The sequence below is a fragment of the Hemiscyllium ocellatum genome, chromosome 11, assembly GCF_020745735.1.
Source record: "Hemiscyllium ocellatum isolate sHemOce1 chromosome 11, sHemOce1.pat.X.cur, whole genome shotgun sequence".
Classification (NCBI taxonomy): domain Eukaryota; kingdom Metazoa; phylum Chordata; class Chondrichthyes; order Orectolobiformes; family Hemiscylliidae; genus Hemiscyllium; species Hemiscyllium ocellatum.
In genome coordinates, this window is record NC_083411.1 from 94,559,237 (window position 1) to 94,579,666 (window position 20,430).

The window sequence follows — 20,430 nt, forward strand, 5'->3', positions numbered from 1 at the left end:
TGTTCACTAGCTGTTGGTTCAAAGCTAGCATGTAATGTAGCAAGGATTTGTTCTCCAATGTATTTGACAACTTTGGCTCAGATATTCACAATGTACATTAACGATTGGGACAAAGGAATTGTATGCCATATCTCCAAATTTGCAGATGACACTAAACTAGGTGGAAGTGTGTGCTGTAAGGAGGATGTTAAGAGGCTGCAGGATGATTCGAATAGGGTGGCTAAGCAGGCAAATACGTGGCAAACACAATATAATGTGGATAAATATGGGGTTATCCACTTGATTGAAAAAAACAGGAGGTTAGATTATCATCTGAATGGTGGCAGTTTAGGAAATGGGGAGGTGCATTGAGACCTGGGTGTCAAGATGGAAGAGTTGCTGAAGTTTGGTATGCAGGTACAGCAGGTGGTGAGCAAAGCTAAATGGTATACTGGCCTTCATAGTGAGAGGATTGGAATATAGGATACGGATGTCTTGCTGCGGTTATTCAGGGCCTTGGTGAGGATACATAGAGTATTGTGTGCAGTTTTGATTTTCTAGTCTGAGGAAAGACCTTCTTGCTATCGAGTGGGTCCAGCGAAGATTCAACAGATTGATTCCCAAGATCAGGAGTGACATACGAAGAAAGATTGGATCAACTGGGCTTACACTTGCTGGAATTTAGATGAATGGGGTTTGGGGGTGGGGGCAAATCCCATAGAAATGTAAAATCCTGATGGGACTGGACAGACCCTGATGTTTGAAATGTCCAGAAATAGGGGCCACAATCTAAGAATAAGGGGTAAACCATTCAGGACTGAGATGAGGAAGAATTGTTTTACTCAGAGAGCTGTGACCGTGTGGAACTCTCTTCCACAGAAAGGTGTTGGGACCAATCCATTTTATATATATTCAAAAGGGAGCTGGAAGTGGCCCTTGTGGCTAATGGGATCGGGGTTATGGAGAAAAAGTGGGAGTGGGATACGGAGATTGCATGATCTGTCATGATCATACTGAATGGTAGTACAGACTAGAAGGGCCAAATGGTCTACTTTTGCACCTATTTTCCATGTTTCTTACAATCAGCTTGAAGAAAACTGAAGTAATGTACCAACTTCTTTCATGATTTTTCATCAGAACTAAAAAGGTCTGATGAAATTGGACCTTAAACTTTAAATTGTTTTTCTCTCCACAGATGCTGCCAGACCTGTTGAGTATTCCTGGCATTTTCAGTTTTACTTTTCCAAACATGTTATTCTGGGAACCACAAAACTAACTACTAAAAGGAATGAAGTAGCAGTGTTTTTAGAATCCACAATCCTCTTTGGAAAGAGGAGTTTATATTCCCCCATTCCATAAATAATCTAAGGAAGAGAAACCTTCTAAGTTACAGGGAACAAACTCCTTAAGTATTATTGAGAGTTGTGGCTGGACCTTCAGGAAGACTGTAAATTCTAATCAATGGACTGTATCATCAAGCTGCATGACCTGTTGTCAAGTATACAGCTCAGGGCAGTAAGTAATTCAGGTAGAGTCAGTCATGGAGATGCTGCATACCTAAAAACAGCCTGAACTTAGAAAGACACTTAGTAGAAACTCTAGTTGCTAGAGAAGACTTTGAAACAGAGCATTCTATTCTGATTACTTTAACATTGTATCCATTTATATTATGCCTTTAAAGATAAAGGAACGTCATAAGATGTTTTGTGGGAGCATTACAAAATGAGTAAGACACCAAAGCTACTCAAGAAGTTACAAGGTCAGATGACCAACAGTTTGGTCAAAAACTTAGGTCATAAGTGCGTTAAAGGGGGGAAAATGACACAGTGAGGTATAAAAAAAATTATTTCACAGGATTTCAGAATTGCTTACAAGATCAACAATTTTTGCCTCTCCCTAACTGTCCTTGGAAAGGCGATGTCGAGCCTTTTCTTGAAATACTGAAGTGAATCCACAGTGCTACACCCACAGTGCTGTTAGGGAGGAAATTCCAGGATTGTGACTCATTGTCAGTGAAGGAATGGTGATATATTTCCAAGTAAAAATGATATAGGACTTGGAGGGGAATTTTTAGGTTGTGTTCCATGCACCTACTGTCCTTGCCCTTCTAGTTGGTAGAGGTCCCAGGTTTGGAAGGAACTTTGCGGTAAAAGGAACTATGTGAGCCACTACGTATGATACAGACTGCTGCTACTGTGGCCCAGTAGTTTAAATGCTTGACGGTACATCAGTCCAGTTACGGATGAAGTCAAGCCTCAAACATTGCTGCACTTATACAGACAAGTGAAGAGATATTCCATCATACATCTTGCTTGTACCTCTTGGATAGTGGATGGGCTCTCGCTAGACAGGGGGTCTGTTACTCACTACAGAATTTCAAGCTTCTGACCTACTGTTGTAGCAACATTATTTATATGGCTGGTCAAATTCGGCTTCTAGTCAATGGTAATTTCAGAATGCCGATGGTAGGGAATTGATGAAGCAGTTAAAGACAGTAGTGCCTGAGACACTACCCTGAAGAATCCCTGCAGTGATGTCCTGGGATTGTGATGATGAGCCTCCAAAAGTCAAGTCTTGTGCTGTGTGTGACCCAGTCAGTGTTGGAAACACGGCCACCGTTCTTTGCCGTGCTTTTTACATTTTGTGAACCCATGACAAGCTTACTAAGCTACATTCAGGTACAAATACTTTATAAGAAATCAGTAGCAGAGATCTTGAATAGACTTGTAGATTAGTATTTTAGTTTCTAAAAATAGAAATTGTGTTGGGCCACTGCACCATTAAATCACTGGAATCGTTCTCGGGTTGGCAAGGATGATGCATAATTACAGCAACACATTGATGAAAGATACCATTCAGAATGGATTTCAAATCAAGCTGCGGCTAAGACACACAGATACAGACTTTGTTTGAAACTTGCCTTCTCACAGTTATCCAAAAATAAAGTGACTGCATATTGAAATAATACTGAAGCATGAATCCCTGTGCTTTCCTTTTACAAATTCATAAAAGACATTCCAGAAATTCATAGAAGCTCATAAATTGAAAACAATACACATAGAAAAAAGCAGATTTGCATTTATATATGGGGCCTTTCATGACCACAGATGCCTCAAAACACTTCATAACCAATAAAAGTTCATTAGAAATATAGTCACTGTTGTAGAAAATGGGTCAGCCAGTTTGTTGCAGAATGAGTTCTCACAAACAGCATCACAATTATCCGATAACTGATTTCTGTCGTATTGTTCGAGGGAGAAATGTTGACCAGAGCACCTCCTCTGCTCGCCTTCCAAAATACTGCTAGGGGATTTTTAGATCCATTTGAGGAAGTAAACTGGACCTATTTTTAAGGGGTTTTTTTATGAAAGGTGATACCCCCAAAGTATTGCATTCCTTTAGTGCTGGATTGGAGTGTCAGCCCAGAAATTTGCGTCCAAGGCTTGGACACAGCCTTCTAACACCTAGTCAAATGTGCTGCTATAGAATGTTGGGTTGGCAGACCAAGTCTAAGATAGATATTTTTCATTAAAAGGTTTGCCAAATTGATTCTTGAGTGACTTCAGAAACTTATCCAGACAAGTTAGGCAGGTGTACCTCAAAAATTTACACTTAAGTTTTACCACAGGCCTATTTGAGCTCTGTGATTACATCTGAAGCATGCGGAAAATCAGATTAATATGTAGTCTAGCCAATTTTCATTCAACTCTTGCTGATTGGTTTCTGAATGGCATTGGCTGAAATTTAGGAGCAGGACTCTATCTCTAATCATCCTGCCAAAGAAACTGAATAAAAGTTAGTTGCCAAATGGGGATCAACATCCCTGCTGTAAGCACTTTCACTGCAGTAAATCCAATAAATAGGACAAATTCCTTTTAAACATCAAGCTGGTTGTGTTTTCTGTTCATTTTATAAATATTTGCACTCCACAGGCTGCAATATGATTAGTCTCAGTAGTGTAAATGCTCCTCAGACCTCGCTGCTGGTTGGAATTGCTGGACAAAGAAACAAAGTGACTGTAGATTTTGGAGACACAATGTAAACTGGTCAGATTTCAATTTGTTTGCCAATTAAAGTGACTAATGGCCATTCCTTAAGTGTGGGAAGTTTTTGGTTAATCTTTCACAGACTGTGACCACATTTTCTAAACCAATATTTATCAACCATCCCTAATTGCCCTTTAAAAGGTTGCAGTGAATTGCATTGTTGTGTAGATAAGCCATGATGCTTTCAGGAAAGAAGTTCTAAGGTTTTGACTCAGTGGAGTAAAAGCAGTATGGTTTATATAATGACAATGTGCAACCTAGTCAATGTCTGGGCGCATTGGTTGCATGAAGAGATCGAGTGTGTGGTACTGGAAAAGCATAGCAGGTCAGGCAGCATTGGAGGAGCAGGAGAATCGATGTTTTGGGCATAAGCCCTTCATCAGGAATGAGGCTTGTGGGCCGGGGGGGCTGAGAGGTAAATGGGAGGTGGGTGGGGCAGTGGGGAAGGTAGTTGAGAATGCAATAGGTAGAGGAGGGTGTAGTGGATAGATGGGAAAGTCGATGGACTGGTCAAGAGGGCGGTGCCAAGTTGGAAGCTTGGGACTGAGATAAGGTAGCAGGAGGGGAAATGAGGAAACGGGTGAAATCCACATTAATCCTGTGTGGTTGCAGGGTGCCAAGGCAGAAGATGAGGTGTTCTTCCTCCAGGTGTTGACGATGGAGAAGGACCCAGGATCTGCATGTCCTTGGTAGAGTGGGAGGGGAAGTTGAAAAGTTCAGCCATGGGGCAGTGGAGTTGGTTGATGTGGGAGTCCCAGAGATGTTCTCCGAAATGATCTGCAAGTTGGTGCCTGGCTCCCCGATGCAGAGGAGACCACAGTGAGTGCAGCGATAGAGTAAATGATATTGGTGGAGGTACAGGTAAATTTCTGTCTGATATGGAATGATCCTTTGGGGCCTTGGATGGAGATAGTGGTGGTGGTGGAGGTGGAGGTGGGGTACAGGTTTTGCACTTCCTGTGGTGGCAGACGGTGCCAGGCATGGGGTGAGGGCTGGGGGGTGCATGGATCTTACAAAGGAATCACGGAGGGAATGGTCTTTCTGAAATGCTGATAGGGGTGGGGAAGGAAATATATCCCAAGAGTTAGGGTCTATTTGTTGGTGGCAGAAGTGGCGAAGGATGATCTGTTGCATCCGGAGGTTGGTGGTGTGGAAGGTGAGGTTGGTGGGGGGGGAAACTGTCCTTGCTATGTTGGGAGGGGTGGGGTTCAAAGGCAGAGGTGCGGCAAGTGGAGGAGATACGCTGGAGGGCATCATTGACCACACGAGAGGGGAAATTGCAGTCTTTGAAGGCGACTATCTGGAATTTTCTATGGTGGAATTGGTCATCCTGGGAATAGATGCAGCCGAAGCAGAGCAATTGGGAATAAGGGATGGCATTTTTGCAAGAGGTAGGGTGGGAAGCAGTGTAGTCCAGGTAGCTGTGGGAGTTCGTGTGTTTGTAATACTGCCTTTGGTTAGTTGGTCGCCAGAGATGGAGAGGTCCAGGAAGGGGAGGGAGGTGTCCGAGATGGTCCAAGTGAATTTGAGTTAAAAGGCGTTAGTGAAGTTGATGAACTGTTCAACCTCTTCATGGGAGCACGAGATAGAGCAGATATAGTCATCGATGGAGCGAAAAAGGTGGGGATTGGTTCCAGTGTAGCTGCGGACGTTGGACTGTTCCACGTACCTGACGAAGAGATAGGGATAGTTGGGTCCCATGCGGGTGCCCATGGCTACCCCTTTGGCTTGGAGGAAGTGGGAGGATTGGAAGGAGAAGTTGTTAAGGTTGTGGACCAGGTCAGCCAGGCGGATGAAGGTGTCAGTGGAAGGATACTGGTGGGGTGAAGTGAGAGGAAGAAACTGAGGCCTTCGTCGTGGCAGATCGATATGTACAGGGACTGGATATTTATAGTGAGGATAAGGTGTAGACAGCTGGGGAAATGAAAGCCTTGGAGGAGGTGAAGGGCGTGGGTGGTGTCTCGAACGTAGGTAAGGAGTTCCTGGGCTAAGGGGGACAGGATGGTGTCAAGGTATACAGATGAAAATGTGTTGCTGGTTAAAGCACAGCAGGTTAGGCAGCATCCAAGGAATAGGAAATTCGACGTTTCGGGCATAAGCCCTTCATCAGGAACGTCGAATTTCCTATTCCTTGGATGCTGCCTAACCTGCTGTGCTTTAACCAGCAACACATTTTCAACTGTGATCTCCAGCATCTGCAGACCTCATTTTTACCTCAAGGTATACAGAGATGAGTTCAGTGGGACAGGAGCAGGCTGAGACAATGGGTCAACTGGGAAATCCTTGGTGGGATGTAGAATCGGGTGGTGCAGGTTTTGTGAATGATGAGGTTGAAGGCTGTGGATGGGAGATCCCCAGAAGTGATGAGGTTGTGGATGGTCTGGGAGATGATGATTTGGTGATTGAAGGGGAGGTTGTGGTCGAGGGGGCAGTAGGAGGAAGTGTCTGCGAGTTGGTGCACGGCTTCAGCGGTATAGAGGTCAGTGTGCCAAACTACCACAGTGGACCCCTTGTCTGCTTGCTTGATAGTGATGTTGGGGTTGGAGCAGAGGGAGTGGAGGGCTGCGCGTTGCAAGAGTGGGATATTGGAGTGGGTGAGGCAGCCTGTGACATGGTGGCAGTTGGAAATGAAGAATTAATGACGGGTAACAGACCAGCACGGGGTGTCCAGGTAGTTGGGGTGTGTTGATCCTCAGTGGGTGGATGGGAGTCTTGATTGAAAAAGTGGGCCCCGGAGACGGAGAGAGTGGAAGAAATATTCGATGTCACAACGCACTTCAAACTCATTATCCGGGAGCATAGAGGGATGAAGGTGAGGCCTTTGCGGAGGACTGAATATTCATCCTCAGTAGGGGGAGGCCTGGAGGAATAGTAAGTGGTAGCATGGGTGAATGATGAGCACTGGAGTGACGTTCTTTGAGAACAAGCGTCAACTCTTCTGGGTAGTTATTAGACATATGAGTGTTCAAGAAGCTGAAAGTTTAATTGTTAATTGACTGGATCTGTTTAACCATGTAATCACCCATTCATACATGGAAGCATTTTATATCAGCCAGGGTCCTCATGCTGAACTAGATTAAAGAGACACTATGTGGAATGTATCTGTGCTCAAATAAAATGTACATTAAAAAGCTGCCTGTAATTATATTCAAAATTAGACCACAAGTATGGCAGAGAAGGGAAGTGATTGCATCGCCTGAACGCCAACACTGCCACATCAATTTTACTAGCCTGATGCTGAGGTGTGGTGCTCAAATTACTCTGGTATCTTGCTGGTGTGGCTGGATCTTTGCCACATGCCCATTTTACCATAGAAGAAACTCATACTGCAACACAAATCTATTCTTAACCAAAACCTATAAGCACATGGTGACTTTGCTGGCTCATTGGACATAATCAGAAGTAGAAACCATGTTGGGTTTTCTTCTCAATTCTTTACTGCCTGGAGTGGGAATAACAACCTCAGCCCTGATTAGTACTTAGATCTGTGGTTTACTAAGATAGATAACAACTAGTGTAAATCTGCAAGACTTACTTCTCCTGGTCAACGTTCAGACGCAGCTGTAGTCGATTCCGGTTCTTGTGCTCGCGTGCCCGTGATAGTTCCTGCTTGCTTTCTGGAAAGATTCCACCTATGAAGCCTACAGCACTCTTCATCTTTGAATTTGGATCCAGAATGTCTGCCAGAGACCGGTCTTTTTCTGCAATGTCCCGCACCAGCTCTTCTGAAGTCAGCTCGGCAGATGGCCTGCTCTGGGCACTTGAACTGCATCTCACAGTCTCAACTCCCTCACTGGGTTCCTGAGAAGGACTTTTAATGGTGTTGCTTAGTGGTACAGGGACAAGTTTTATATAAGTGTCAGAATCTTCCCACCTTTCATCTTGTCTGTTGGCAATACTGAAGTATGACTCTCCACATCTCTGACAACCCAGATCCATCTCATTCTTTGTAGATGGCATGCTGTGTGGAAGGTAGAGTCCTTCAAAGGGCCAGTTTCTACTGCCTCTGGATGCCAACTCACCCACTGGAGATATGAACTTTTGAGTCCTAAGGAAACAGAGATAAATGGATAATGCTACACATTAGTGTCTTTTTTTAATTCATTCATTCACAGGATATGGGTGTCACTGGCCAGGCCAGTGTTTATTATCAAACATAATTGCCCAGAGGACAATTAAGCGTTAACTACATTGCTGTGGGTCTGGAGTCACATGTAGGCCAGACCAGTTAAGGATGTTATTTCCTCCATTTAAGGACATCAGTAATCCAGAAAAGTTTTTCTGACAATTGGCAATGTTTCTTGGTCATTATTAGAATCTTAATTCCAGATTTTTATTGAATTTAAATTCTACCATCTGCCATGGCAGATTAGCTGGTCACTGGATTAATAGGCTAGTGACAATACCACAAAGCCATCACTTCCCCCTTGCTGAATGGCAAACTTCAACTAAGTTGCTGACATTCAACTGAAAGATGAATAGATCCTGACATATACAGCATGATAAAACTCTATGCGATGAAGATCATAGAAATCACCAAGAGGATGGCACCAGTAGAGATTAGTTGACAATTATAGCAAACACATTCTGCCCAATTCACACTTAAAGTCAGGATTTTGGGGCTCCTCAATGAAGTGAGTCACAAAGTCACATAAGGTATCAAGTTTGGTTCATTATACACAGAACTTATAATCTTAGCTGGGTTATTTTTTAAGATATTACAATTTGTTCAATGTCCATGAGCTGTAGCATGGGCTTGAGACAGGGGAGAAGGGTTTGAGGTGGAGGAAGTGAAGAAATGTAGCAAGGAATCCTGCTCCTAAGCATTGTTCAGTAACCATTGTTGGAAGATGTTGATGCTGAGTGAAATACCGTGCTGGATTTTACAGCTCCCGACTCATGCACTTTCAGCAGAAGCAAGGGAATAACACACACAAAATAAGTTGTGGCTAGCCTACCACCCACAAACTCAGTTTCTATAAAATATGCAGCCTGTCAGCCATTTAAACAAAAAGGTGCAACTGAATCTGTTGATTGGTCAATAAATTATGCTGTACTCGTATGCTGTATGGTTGGCATGTAGAAGAGGCTAGGAATTGGTAGGTTGTTCTTTTAAACGGGGGGAACTAATACTAATGAAATGATAATGAAAAAACCTTTAAAATCACTGAGGGACGAAGTCCAGTTCTCATCTCCTCAGAGCTGAGGTAGTTCAGTTTAGCTTTTCTTCTGTAAGGTGGGAGGGGGTGGGGCAAGTAGAATATTTTCCATAAAGTTCAGCAACAAGCACATAAAAGGTGTAGCACAGGCGGCCATTTTGCCTGTACCAGATCTTGAAAACAGCTACCAAATTAATTTCATTCCTCCTTCTCCGTAGCTTACATATTCATTTCCATCAAGTTTTAAACAAATTATCTTTTGAAAGTTATTACTCACCACTAACCTCTCCCATAGTGTATTCCAGATCAAAATCACCCTCCTGTCACTTCCTTCAGCTTATCTGCTCTGAGAATAGCTAGCTAATATTACTTTGCACAAAATACCATGGTAATCAGTATGGGTATCAATGTCTGAGGGTTGTATGTACTGAGACAGTAACAGAAATCTAGTTGGGAGACGTAGGAAAATGGGAACAGAAGCCCTCAAGCCTGATCCACCATTCTAGATCATGGCATTTCATCTTCCTCAATGCAGATAGTACAGGCTCTGGCTTCTCAATCTCGCCTCATAGGACAGGCCCATCATCTCAGGGATCAGTCTGTTGAACTTTTGCTGCACTCTTTCAACAGCAAGTAAATCTTTCCTTAGACAAGCTTCCAGAACTGCACCAAATACTCCAGGTAGAGTCTTATCAGTGTTCTGTACAAATGAAGCAAGACTTCTTTGCTTCTATTTTCAAATCTTCTTGTGATATGCCTTCCAAATTAGCTACTTCACTTGTATACTGGCTTTCAGTGACTTATTAAAGGCATCTTTGTCCCTTTGGATACCAGCATTTTCCAATCACTCACCATTTAGGAAATACTATATGCCTTCCTTTCACTTTCCAAAATAAAATCTCACTTATCCAGATTATATTCTCTTTGCTCTTTCTCAATCAGTCTGTCTGAATCCCTGAAGCTACTTGCACCCTCCTCATAATTCATATTCCCAAGTTTTCCATCATCTGCAAACTTTGAAATATTACAATTGGGTCCCACATCTAAGTCGTTGATAAAGATTGTGAACACCTGGTGCCTAAGCACTATTCCTTATGGTACCCCACTGGTCACCTCACCCTGCCAACCTGAGAATGTCCCATTCATTCTTATTCTCTTTGTGTTAACCAATCCTCAATCCCATGCATTTTAGTTTTGCTCACTGATTTCTTGTATGGGACTTTATTCCCATAAACATAGATTACAGTGGTACCTTGTTGACTCTGCTAGTAACATCCTCAAAAAAGACCCAGCAATGGTTTGTCAAACATGATTTCTCCATCATAAATCCATGTTCACTCTGGAAAGTGATACAATGTAATTGTTCAGTTTTTCTATCATTTTTCTAATTCCTATTATAAAATTGTGCCCTCTCTGCGTGTAATGACTTACATTCATCTTGAATGATCTTTTCCACTTTACATACCTATCAAAATTCTCCTAATGTTTTTTTTTACATTCCTCATAATTTTACATTCATATTATATTCCCTCTTTTTCCATGAATTTCCTGAGACCATCTTTGCTCAATTGTAAAATTCTCCCAGTCATCAGGCTTACATTTTTTTTTGAAAATTTGTAATTTTCTTTGACTTGGCCCTGTTTTAATTAGCTATGTCTCTCATTTTTTTTCCTTTGGCTATTTATGCAAGAGATTTTGTTTTGAAACCAAGCATCTATTCATTAAGTAATAGCTATTGCCTATCTTCCATCAAATATTTGAATGCATTTTTCCAACTCACCACAACCAAGTTCTCCTCATGTCTTCATTATTGCCCTTGTTTACATTTAAGACTCTACTTCCAGATTAAACTTTATCTTCTTAATGAAAGATTCTATCATGAGAACATCTGCTGATACTCAGTACATGGTTGTAAATCATTTATGTGTAATATCCATGTCAGTACAGCCATTGACGTTATTCGGTCATGTTTGTTCATACTTATTATGCTCATTTGTGCAATGCCATTTGCTTTTTGCTGGGGAGATATTTCACAAAGTGTGCATGTGCAGCAGTTCCTGCAATGTGACAGCAGCCTCTGGAGTCTGAGAGATGCAGAATAATGCATAATCCAAGTACTGTAAACTATTTCATGTTTCTCCAGAGACCGTGCAATAAATTAAAAATCACAGCTGGAGATTCTTATATTCCATTTCACTGTTAACTTTCTTGTAAAAAAATTAAATCTTGTTGAAATAGGGGTAACTAGGTTTGAAATTGCAATGCTAACTTCACTATTTATTACTTGAATAAAAGGTTAACAACTTCACTGTCACTGAAAGAATAATTTAATATTTGAATGAATGTCAAATTTGTGCATTTTAAGAAATATCACCTTTTTAATGTTACGATATTATAGCTTTCCAGCCTCCTGCTTGTCTACTGTAATCACAAGGAGAATGTGAGGACTGTCGCACCAGGAGAAAGTAGTGCTGGAAAAGCACAGCCGGTCAGGCAGCATCCAAGGATCAGGACAGTCGACGTTTCGGGCATAAGCAGTTCATCACGATACTGTAATCGTAACCCTTGTCCTAATTACTCTTAACATTCTCAGGGAAAGTTAAAAATTGGAAGTGAAGGGCTTCAGTAATTTTTAGATCCTGGTTTTGTCTCTGTGAGAATACTTGTGAGAATGGTAAGTGATGCAGTGTTTAAAGTAGATTAGGGTGGGAGGGAGCAAACCATTCCAGGAGGATGTTTGTCAGATCTGGTGTGTTGGAATCCAGTGGTGGGTGGGTGGGTGGTCTGGATTTGGCCGCTCGCCAGGTTGGGAGGATCAGGCACAAAGAGGGGTAAGTGATGCTTACAGAGCTGGGGATAAAGGTGAGCATGTCCAGCAACTGGTGCAGTTTGGAGATGGTGGTGGGAGGAGAGGGTCGCTAGGTCTAAAAGGCAGGGGCTAAGTTGTGGAGAGGGGGTGCTTCAGATCCAGAAAAGGGGTAATGAGTGTCAGGTTAGGTGATGAGTAAAGAGGATTGGGTGTGGAGTCAGCGTAACAGGGAGCATATCCAGTGGTGGAGTAAAGCGACACTGTGCACGGAGGAAGGAAGGATGGAGAGTCTGCTGGGGTTAAAGGGGAGTCAGACCACATTGACTCCGGAGCAGGGGAAAGGGTGGAAGGGAATGAGGGATGATGGAGTGGGTTCATTATTAAGTAGAGAATGGGGCAGGATGTCCCAGGGCAGAGTGGGTGAGTTGGTTCAGGTCAGGGAATGAAAGATGTTGGATATGGAACATGGTAAGAGAAGGTGGCACTTGGAGTGGGGCAAGCGGGCACAAGTTCTGGGCATGAAAGGGGATGGGGCTCAGGTGCCAAGCATAGGGAGGTTGGAAGGGGATAAGGGGTGGTTGGGTATTGGGGGAGTAGGTTTAGTTCAGGGCATGGGAGTTAAGTATGGGATCAGTTGAATAATTAATGACAAAAAGGGTGGCGCTGGAAGTGCACAGCAGGTCAGACAGCATCCGAGGAGTAGGAGAGTTGACGTTTCGAGCAGAAGCCCTATACCAGGAATATCTGATGAAGAGCTTATGCTCAAAACGTCGACTCTCCTGCTCTTTAGATACTGCCTGACCAGCTGTGCTTTTCTAGCACCATGCATTTTGACTCTGATCTCCAGCATCTGCAGTTCTCACTTTCTCTCAGTTGGATAATTAGCTATGTATTTAATTGTCATACGTTTCCTGAGTAACTGTTCACTTAATTTCAACAGAATCCAGATTTAAATTGCAACTTTTGGAGGGTTCCAGGCATACAGGAATTGCCCAACAGAATACTCGAGTCCCCAGGCAATCCTTCGGAGTCTGCTACGATAGGAATTCTGCAAAATTCCCATGCACAACTCCGGGCCGATACAAAACTCAATAAATATATCCAGCTGAGAACTTTTATTCTGTGCTACGTAGCTGCATTCTGGTCTTTTCGTTTGTGTAGCTGATCATTGGCAGCAATATTGTTAGCATTTTCCAATTTGTTCCTGTCACTCTATCGAACAGATAACATTCTATCCCTTGGATTTGATCTGAAAATGTGTCTACATACTTACACTTTGTCACTATGAAGAGGAGAAAGCTTTTATACAATCACAAAGTGGATAATTAAATGGAAGCTTAGATAGTTGCAGGGTGCCCTATCTGTCTGAAATCTCCACATTCAAAATCAACACTGTGTATACCACTATCAATTGGAATTTGAGAAATCACATGTTGTGCAGCTTTTTCTTTAAACATTCCAGTTAGCTAATTGCGAAAATGCTTCCTTGTTTCACAACACCATTTAGAAACATAACACAGGTCTCTTGATAGTGTGGAATGAAGTCAGTGCACGTGGTGTGGCATTGATCCAAATTGTCCATAAAGGCCTGCATTAGCTAATCACTGCTAATTGGCCTTAGAATTCATGAAAGCAAGGGGGAAAAACAAGGGCAAATAATCAGGCTGAGCTCACTCCTAACTGCTGATTCCTGCTTTGAAGTGTATATATGTACAGGATTAAATACAACAATTACATCAGCCAGGCTTGAATAGCCTGCCGGCACTCTGCATAAGGCCCATAGATAAATAATGGCTATTTGTGTCAAGTGCCACACTGCAGCTGCCACCTGTGAAACCCCACCCTGACAGCAGTCAGTGCCTAGAGAAGAGGAAACATCTAGAACAGGGAAAGATTAAGTATATTAATCATAAGGACATATTACCAAATGTGCTAAATTAGGAACAATCTGTCCAAGACAGCCCTTAATTGTGCCTCATGTTGTGCATGTTCTTTAAAACAAACCTAAAAGTTTACAAGCATTGACCGAGAATGGAACTGCACATTGCAAACAATGGGACTTTTCCTCCTTACAAATAGAGGTCACAGGTTATGAGTTATACTTTAAAAGCTGTTATCTTTAAAATACTGAGTCCTTCCAGCAATCATTGATTGTTCAGATCCAAGCAAAATCAGCAGCTGCTAAAAATTGCCATGTTCTGATAAACAGCATTCTCTACTCAACTAAGAAGCATGCTGTGAAGTGAACACTTTCCAAAAAAAAAATTCTTCTTGCTTGAAGTGGCTCTTGTTGGATTATGGCCACAAGGATACTGACACTGTAGTATAATACACAAGGTAATACTGGTATGGTGTGGAGGCCATTCAAATGTTGAGAGTATCACAGCCAACCAACTACTTTGAACCAGGCAGCTGAGAGGAAGAGACTCCCTCATTGGAGATGACTATGGGGGGGGGGGGACTGGAAGAGAGCATGGGGCAGAAAGACAATGAGGCAGAGGGTAGCTGGCAGTCATCTTAAGCTACCAGAGGACTGGAGGGCTGCGAATTTTGTTAAAAAAGGGAGAGACCAGGAATTTACAGGCCAGTCAGTCTAACCGCAATGGTGGCAACATTATTAGAAAGGATTCTGACAGGTAAGATATATTTGCAATTGGGAGATTGTCAGAAAAGAACAGTCATGTTTTACAAATGTGTTACAATTCTTTGATGAGATACTCAGGATTGTTGATTAGCTTAATGTATTTCATGTGGATTACATGAACTTTAGCAAAGTTTTGGTCAGTTCCCTCATGGCAGACTGGTCAAGAAAATAAGAGTCTATGGGAACCAAAGCAAAGTGAAGCATTGAATTAAATTGGCCGAGAGTCAGAAAGCAGAGTATGATGGTAGAGGGTTGTCTATTTCCAGTGGGGCTCCACAGAAGTCTGTACCAGGGCTCTTGGTATTTATAGTGCACATTGATGATTTGTTCTTAAATGCAGCAGGTATGAGCAAGACATTCATGGACGACATGAAATTTTCAGTTGATATGAAAATTTGTGTGCTGGTGAAAGTGAAGAAGATATCAATGAACTGGTCAGATGGCCAGGGCAGTGGCAACTGGAATTCAATCTGGAAAAATGAGAGGTAATGTATTTGGGAGGGCTAAAAAGGCAAGAGATTAAGTATGAATGGTAGGACTCTAGAAAGTACCTGAGATCAGAGGAAGTTTGGTGTGCATATCCACAGATTTCTGAAGGAAGCAGGGCAGTAGAAAAGATGATTAAGCTGACATTTGGGATATTTGCCTTTATTAACCAAGACATAGAATAGAAAAGGTGGAGGCTGATATAATTACAATATTTAAAAGGCATCTCGGTACATGAATAGGAAGCGTTTAGTGGGAGATGGGCCAAATGCTGGACAAATGGGACTAGATTAATTTAGAATATCTGGTCAGCATGGATGAGTTGGACTGAAGAGTCTGTTTCTGTGCTGTACATCTCTAAAACTCTAAGAGCAAGGGCGTTATACTGGGATCACATAAAATGCATGTTAGGCCATAACTGGAGCACTCCATGCAGGTCTGGCCAATGCATAATAGGAATGACGTGATATGATTGCACTAGAGACCGTGCAAAGGAGATGCTGCCTAGTTTGAGGGTCTGAGCCATGAGAAAAGATTAGATAGAATGGGGTTGTTTTCCCTTGAAACTGCGAAGATTGAGAAGAGCCTGATCGAGATAAAGTTACTTGAGATATAGAAAGGATCAATAGAAAAACACATTTTCCACCAGGACAGGGGGTTAATAATCAATAGCATGATTTAAGCTAAGAGATAGAAGGCAAGATTAGATTACTTACAGTGTGGAAAGAGGCCCTTCGGCCCAACAAGTCCACACCGACCCGCCGAAGCGCAACCCACCCATACCCCTACATTTACCCCTTACCTAACACTACGGGCAATTTAGCATGGCCAATTCACCTGACCTGCACATCTTTGGACTGTGGGAGGAAACCGGAGCACCCGGAGGAAACCCACGCAGACACGGGGAGAACGTGCAAACTCCACACAGTCAGTTGCCTGAGTCGGGAATTGCAAATAGGCAAGTTGAGCAGAAATCCTTTCACCTAACAGGTCTGGAACTCAATACCTGAAGGAACAGGTGCATTTGAAATTCTTTGAACATTTAAGTAATATTTGGGGCATTTACTTTTATCAACTGGTAAATAACATAAATCAAAAAATTCATAGCCCTAGTGCTATAGGCCTAGAGCTGGAAATAGGATTAGTCAGATCTTTGTGGACTGGCATGGACACACTGGGCCAAGTGTTTAGTAAATGTCTGAATCTATGAATACTTCACAGCAGACATCAAAATTCAGACTGTGTAACTGGCTGATTTTTCTCCTTATCCTCAGGTACTGATCACAAAACTGCAGTGGGATAATTGTTGTCTCAAATGTCAAAGCCCCAACTCAATTGAGAAAACAAAAATCAAGATAGATGACACCTTAATTTCATTTCTAGTAAAATACTATGTTTGGATATTATTAAGGTTCTGAAAGGAATGTAATTTCTGTCTATTAATATAAATATATAGACAAAAGTGAGTACTGCAGATGCTTGACATTAGAGTCAAGACTGTGCTGCTGGAAAAGCACAAGGTCAGGCAGCATCCGAGGAGCAAGAAAATCGACATTTCAGGCAAAAGCCCTTCATCAGAAATGAGGCTGGGAGCCTCAGGAGTGGAGGGATAAATGGGAAGGGGGTGGGGGGAGAGCAGAAGGTAGCTAAGAGTGCAACAGGTGGATGGAGATGGGGGTAAAGGTGATAGGGTTGGAGAGAAGGATGGACAGGATATGTGGGAAGGAAGATGGACAGATGGGAGAGGTCATGAGGATGGTGCTGAGCTAGAAGGTTGGAACTGGCGAAAGGTGAAAAGTTCCAACCTTCCAGCTCGGCACCATCCTCATGACCCATCCCATCTGTTCATCTTCCTTCCTACCTATCTGCTCCACCCTCCCCTATCACCTTTACTTCCACCTCCATTCACCTACTACACTCAAGCTACCTTTCCTCAGCCCCACCCCCCCCCCTCCCATTTCTCTCTCCACCATCAAGAATGAGGCAGGGAGTCTCGCGGAAGGGCTTTTGCCCGAAATATGGATTTTCCTGCTCCTCAAATGCTGCCTGACCTGCTGTGCTTTACCAGCACCACACTCTTAAACATGTAGCCTTAATACAAATGGAGCTGGGAGGTAGTTAATTCTGGGTTTTGAGGGCAGGAGAAAAATATTTTTCTTTCTGAAGGATAACATGATAGTAAGAGGTATTACAAGTGAGCTACACCAATCATATAGGAAGTAATTTTGCAATTTTGCCCTTGCCATAGGACAAAGATAAACAATGGACAGTAAGGTTATCTTAGCAAATTATCTCTGCTATTCAAGGTGGGTGAAGTATTGTTTTTGCTCTAAAATATCAAACAGTTATTAAATAACATAACTTGAATAATTCATAGCTGAATTTTAACAAAGTTTGATCTATAGATCGGGTAGAGGCAATTCTGTTTAGAATGACACCAACTGTTCAAGATTGTTGTGAATTGTTCCAGTTCATGTGTTGCAATTCCTCACAGTTGTCAAAACTTGAGCAGAGTTTTCAAGCATGATTTTGGACATGGATTGGCCTGATGATTCTTGACCGAGATAGAAACTCTCAATAAAAATACTTTTTCTCCCTTTTATATTTAGAGAATCAGCCTTGCATGCAAAAGCCTCAAAGAACTGTGCTTTAATAATTAAGTCCAGTTAACAGAACTTGGTGGAGATATATAGTCAAATGAATGTCCACTTCATATTTGCTATGCGTTGCAGAACCTAAATCATTCAAGTTCAGACATATCAATTTAGGATTAGAAGTAGCAGAAATGTGATGGTACATATCCTGCTTAAGGATATACGGTTCATCCTTCTGCCAGGCAAAATGTTAGAGCACAATTTAAATACTGTAGTCTAATTGGGAGTCACAACTTTCAGTCCAATTTTGAACAGAGTCTCAGTAATATTCAAATTACTTTTAATACAAAATTACCTTGATGCAGCTTCACTCTCCGAGGATTTTACCAATTTCGTCATTGGCCTCTGTGACTTATAACTATATTGGGAAGGGATCAAACGTTCACCTGGAACCGGAACAGCTGAGGAAGACACTAAGCATCTTGGATCAATGAAATCTGATCTTGGATACCTGTACTCAAGGCTTGTTATGTAGTCCGCACTCAACTGTGATGGATGAGAATACCATGTTGCATTGTCCATGACAGACCCAGGTCTTGAAGATAAATCCGAATAACCCAATGTCTCTCTATCAGAGATAAGTTCTGGCCTTTTCCAATCAATTAACATGGGATGTGCAATCAGTGCTGAATCTAATTCACAATGAGAACCTCTCCGTGACCAATATTTATCCAAATCTGGCAATTCATCCCGAGATCGATTCCAGGATTGGTATTTTTCCAAATCTGGAAAATCGTGTAGTGATAGTTTCCGGGTCTGGTAGCTTTCTAAATCTGGTAATTCACGTAGAGATAATTTCCGAAGGTGGTATTTGTGTAAATCTTGTACTTCATTTTGAGACAGCTTCCAGGTCTGGTAACTATCTACATCTGTCATCTTTTCCTGTGGTGTTAGTTTCCTTGAATGGAAGTTTTCCAAATCTGCCAATTCATGCTGGGAGGGTCTCCTTGACTGGTATTTCTCCAAATCCACCAGTTCATGTTGGGAGAGTTTCCGAGACTGGTATTTCTCCAAATCCGCCAGTTCGTGTTGGGACAATTTTCTAGACTGGTACTTCTCCAAATCCGCCAGTTCGTGTTGGGACACTTTCCTAGACTGGTATTTCTCCAAATCTGCCAGTTCGTGTTGTGACAGTTTCCTAGACTGGTATTTCTCCAAGTCTGCCAGTTCGTGTTGTGACAGTTTCCTAGACTGGTATTTCTCCAAGTCTGCCAGTTCGTGTTGGGACAGTTTCCTAGACTGGTATTTCTCCAAGTCTGCCAGTTCGTGTTGTGACAGTTTCCTAGACTGGTATTTCTCCAAATCTGCCAGTTCGTGTTGGGACAGTTTCCTAGACTGGTATTTCTCCAAATCTGCCAGTTCATGTTGGGACAGTTTCCTAGACTGGTATTTCTCCAAGTCTGCCAGTTCGTGTTGGGACAGTTTCCTAGACTGGTATTTCTCCAAATCTGCCAGTTCGTGTTGTGACAGTTTCCTAGACTGGTATTTCTCCAAGTCTGCCAGTTCGTGTTGGGACAGTTTCCTAGACTGGTATTTCTCCAAATCTGCCAGTTCGTGTTGGGACAGTTTCCTAGACTGGTATGTCTCCAAGTCTGCCAGTTCGTGTTGGGACAGTTTCTGCAATCTATATTTTTGCAAGTCTGGTGGTGGTGGTCTTTGTGGTGGGGGCGCTTTCATCTTTTTGTTGCTGGTTAAATCTTCATGTCTATTTATCTCTGAATCATTTGGAGTAAATTTCCTTTCTTCAAACTTATTCAGCATATCCAGAGATCCACGATTAATATGGCCTATGCAACAGGTGTGGGTAACTGCTTCCTTTTCTGGGTACTCTGGGCCATACTCAGAAACATTCTCTGGCAGTGTATTGGTTTTGCTGGGCCTCTCCCAAGCTGACATTTCCAGTTTTGGATTGTCCCGTTCGTCCTTGTTGCTTTCCTTTGAATTTACTTCAGAAAATGTTTCTTGCGAGTTACCATTACTCAGATTCTTCACCTCTCTGAAACATACCAAACATTCATTTTTAAAATTTTAATTCATTTTGTAAAGCAATTGTGTGCCTCAATTGATTTAAGCTGGCATGAGCACCCAATAATTTGTTGACACGGTTCTGTCCATATGAGTAAAAAATTCGAATTAAGGTCAAATCACTTTGATCTGTCTTAGCTCCCAAGGTTTAGTTGGACAGACATTGCGCAGAAAAGGATAGTTCAGCGTTGTGTATTTCCACTAACGATCCCACTAGAGCTGCAGTATTTGTCTAGTCTTGGAAGTAGTGTTTTTTAAAAAAAACTTGGTTTATTTATCTTTTTGCATTAGTTGGCTCCAAGATGATAAATTAAGCAACAAGCCAAGGAGCATAAGATTCCTTGTAATAACCCTAGATCAGAAGCTGTTTCTTTTACATGACAAGTAACAGAGTTGTTGATAGGACTGCTGAGCAGCACTGAGAGGGAGTGAATTTGCTCACAACTAGCATCAAGACTCATGCTAATTGGCGTGCTGCAGGATCCAAAGCGCTCTAATTATTTTCAAAACACAGTTTTCACGGGTAACTATAGCAGTCACTAACTTTGCAGCATACTAGCCAGTTTTCAGAATGGTAGGATCAATAGCATGATCTAGGCTGAGAAAGACTGGTGGACATTTTATGGTG

At 42.2% G+C, this 20,430-nt stretch overlaps 1 protein-coding gene across 1 annotated transcript in view; it reads right to left on the reverse strand.

Annotated features, from left to right (window-relative positions):
• shroom4 (shroom family member 4) overlaps window positions 1-20,430 on the reverse strand; it is a 153,208-nt gene that overhangs the window by 17,663 nt on the left and 115,115 nt on the right. The window contains exons 6-7 of the mRNA XM_060831987.1: window positions 18,073-19,773; window positions 7,561-8,073 (exon numbers count right to left, since the gene is read on the reverse strand). Of these exons, the coding sequence (XP_060687970.1) occupies window positions 7,561-8,073; window positions 18,073-19,773 (2,214 nt within the window). The remainder of the gene's footprint in view (window positions 1-7,560; window positions 8,074-18,072; window positions 19,774-20,430) is intronic.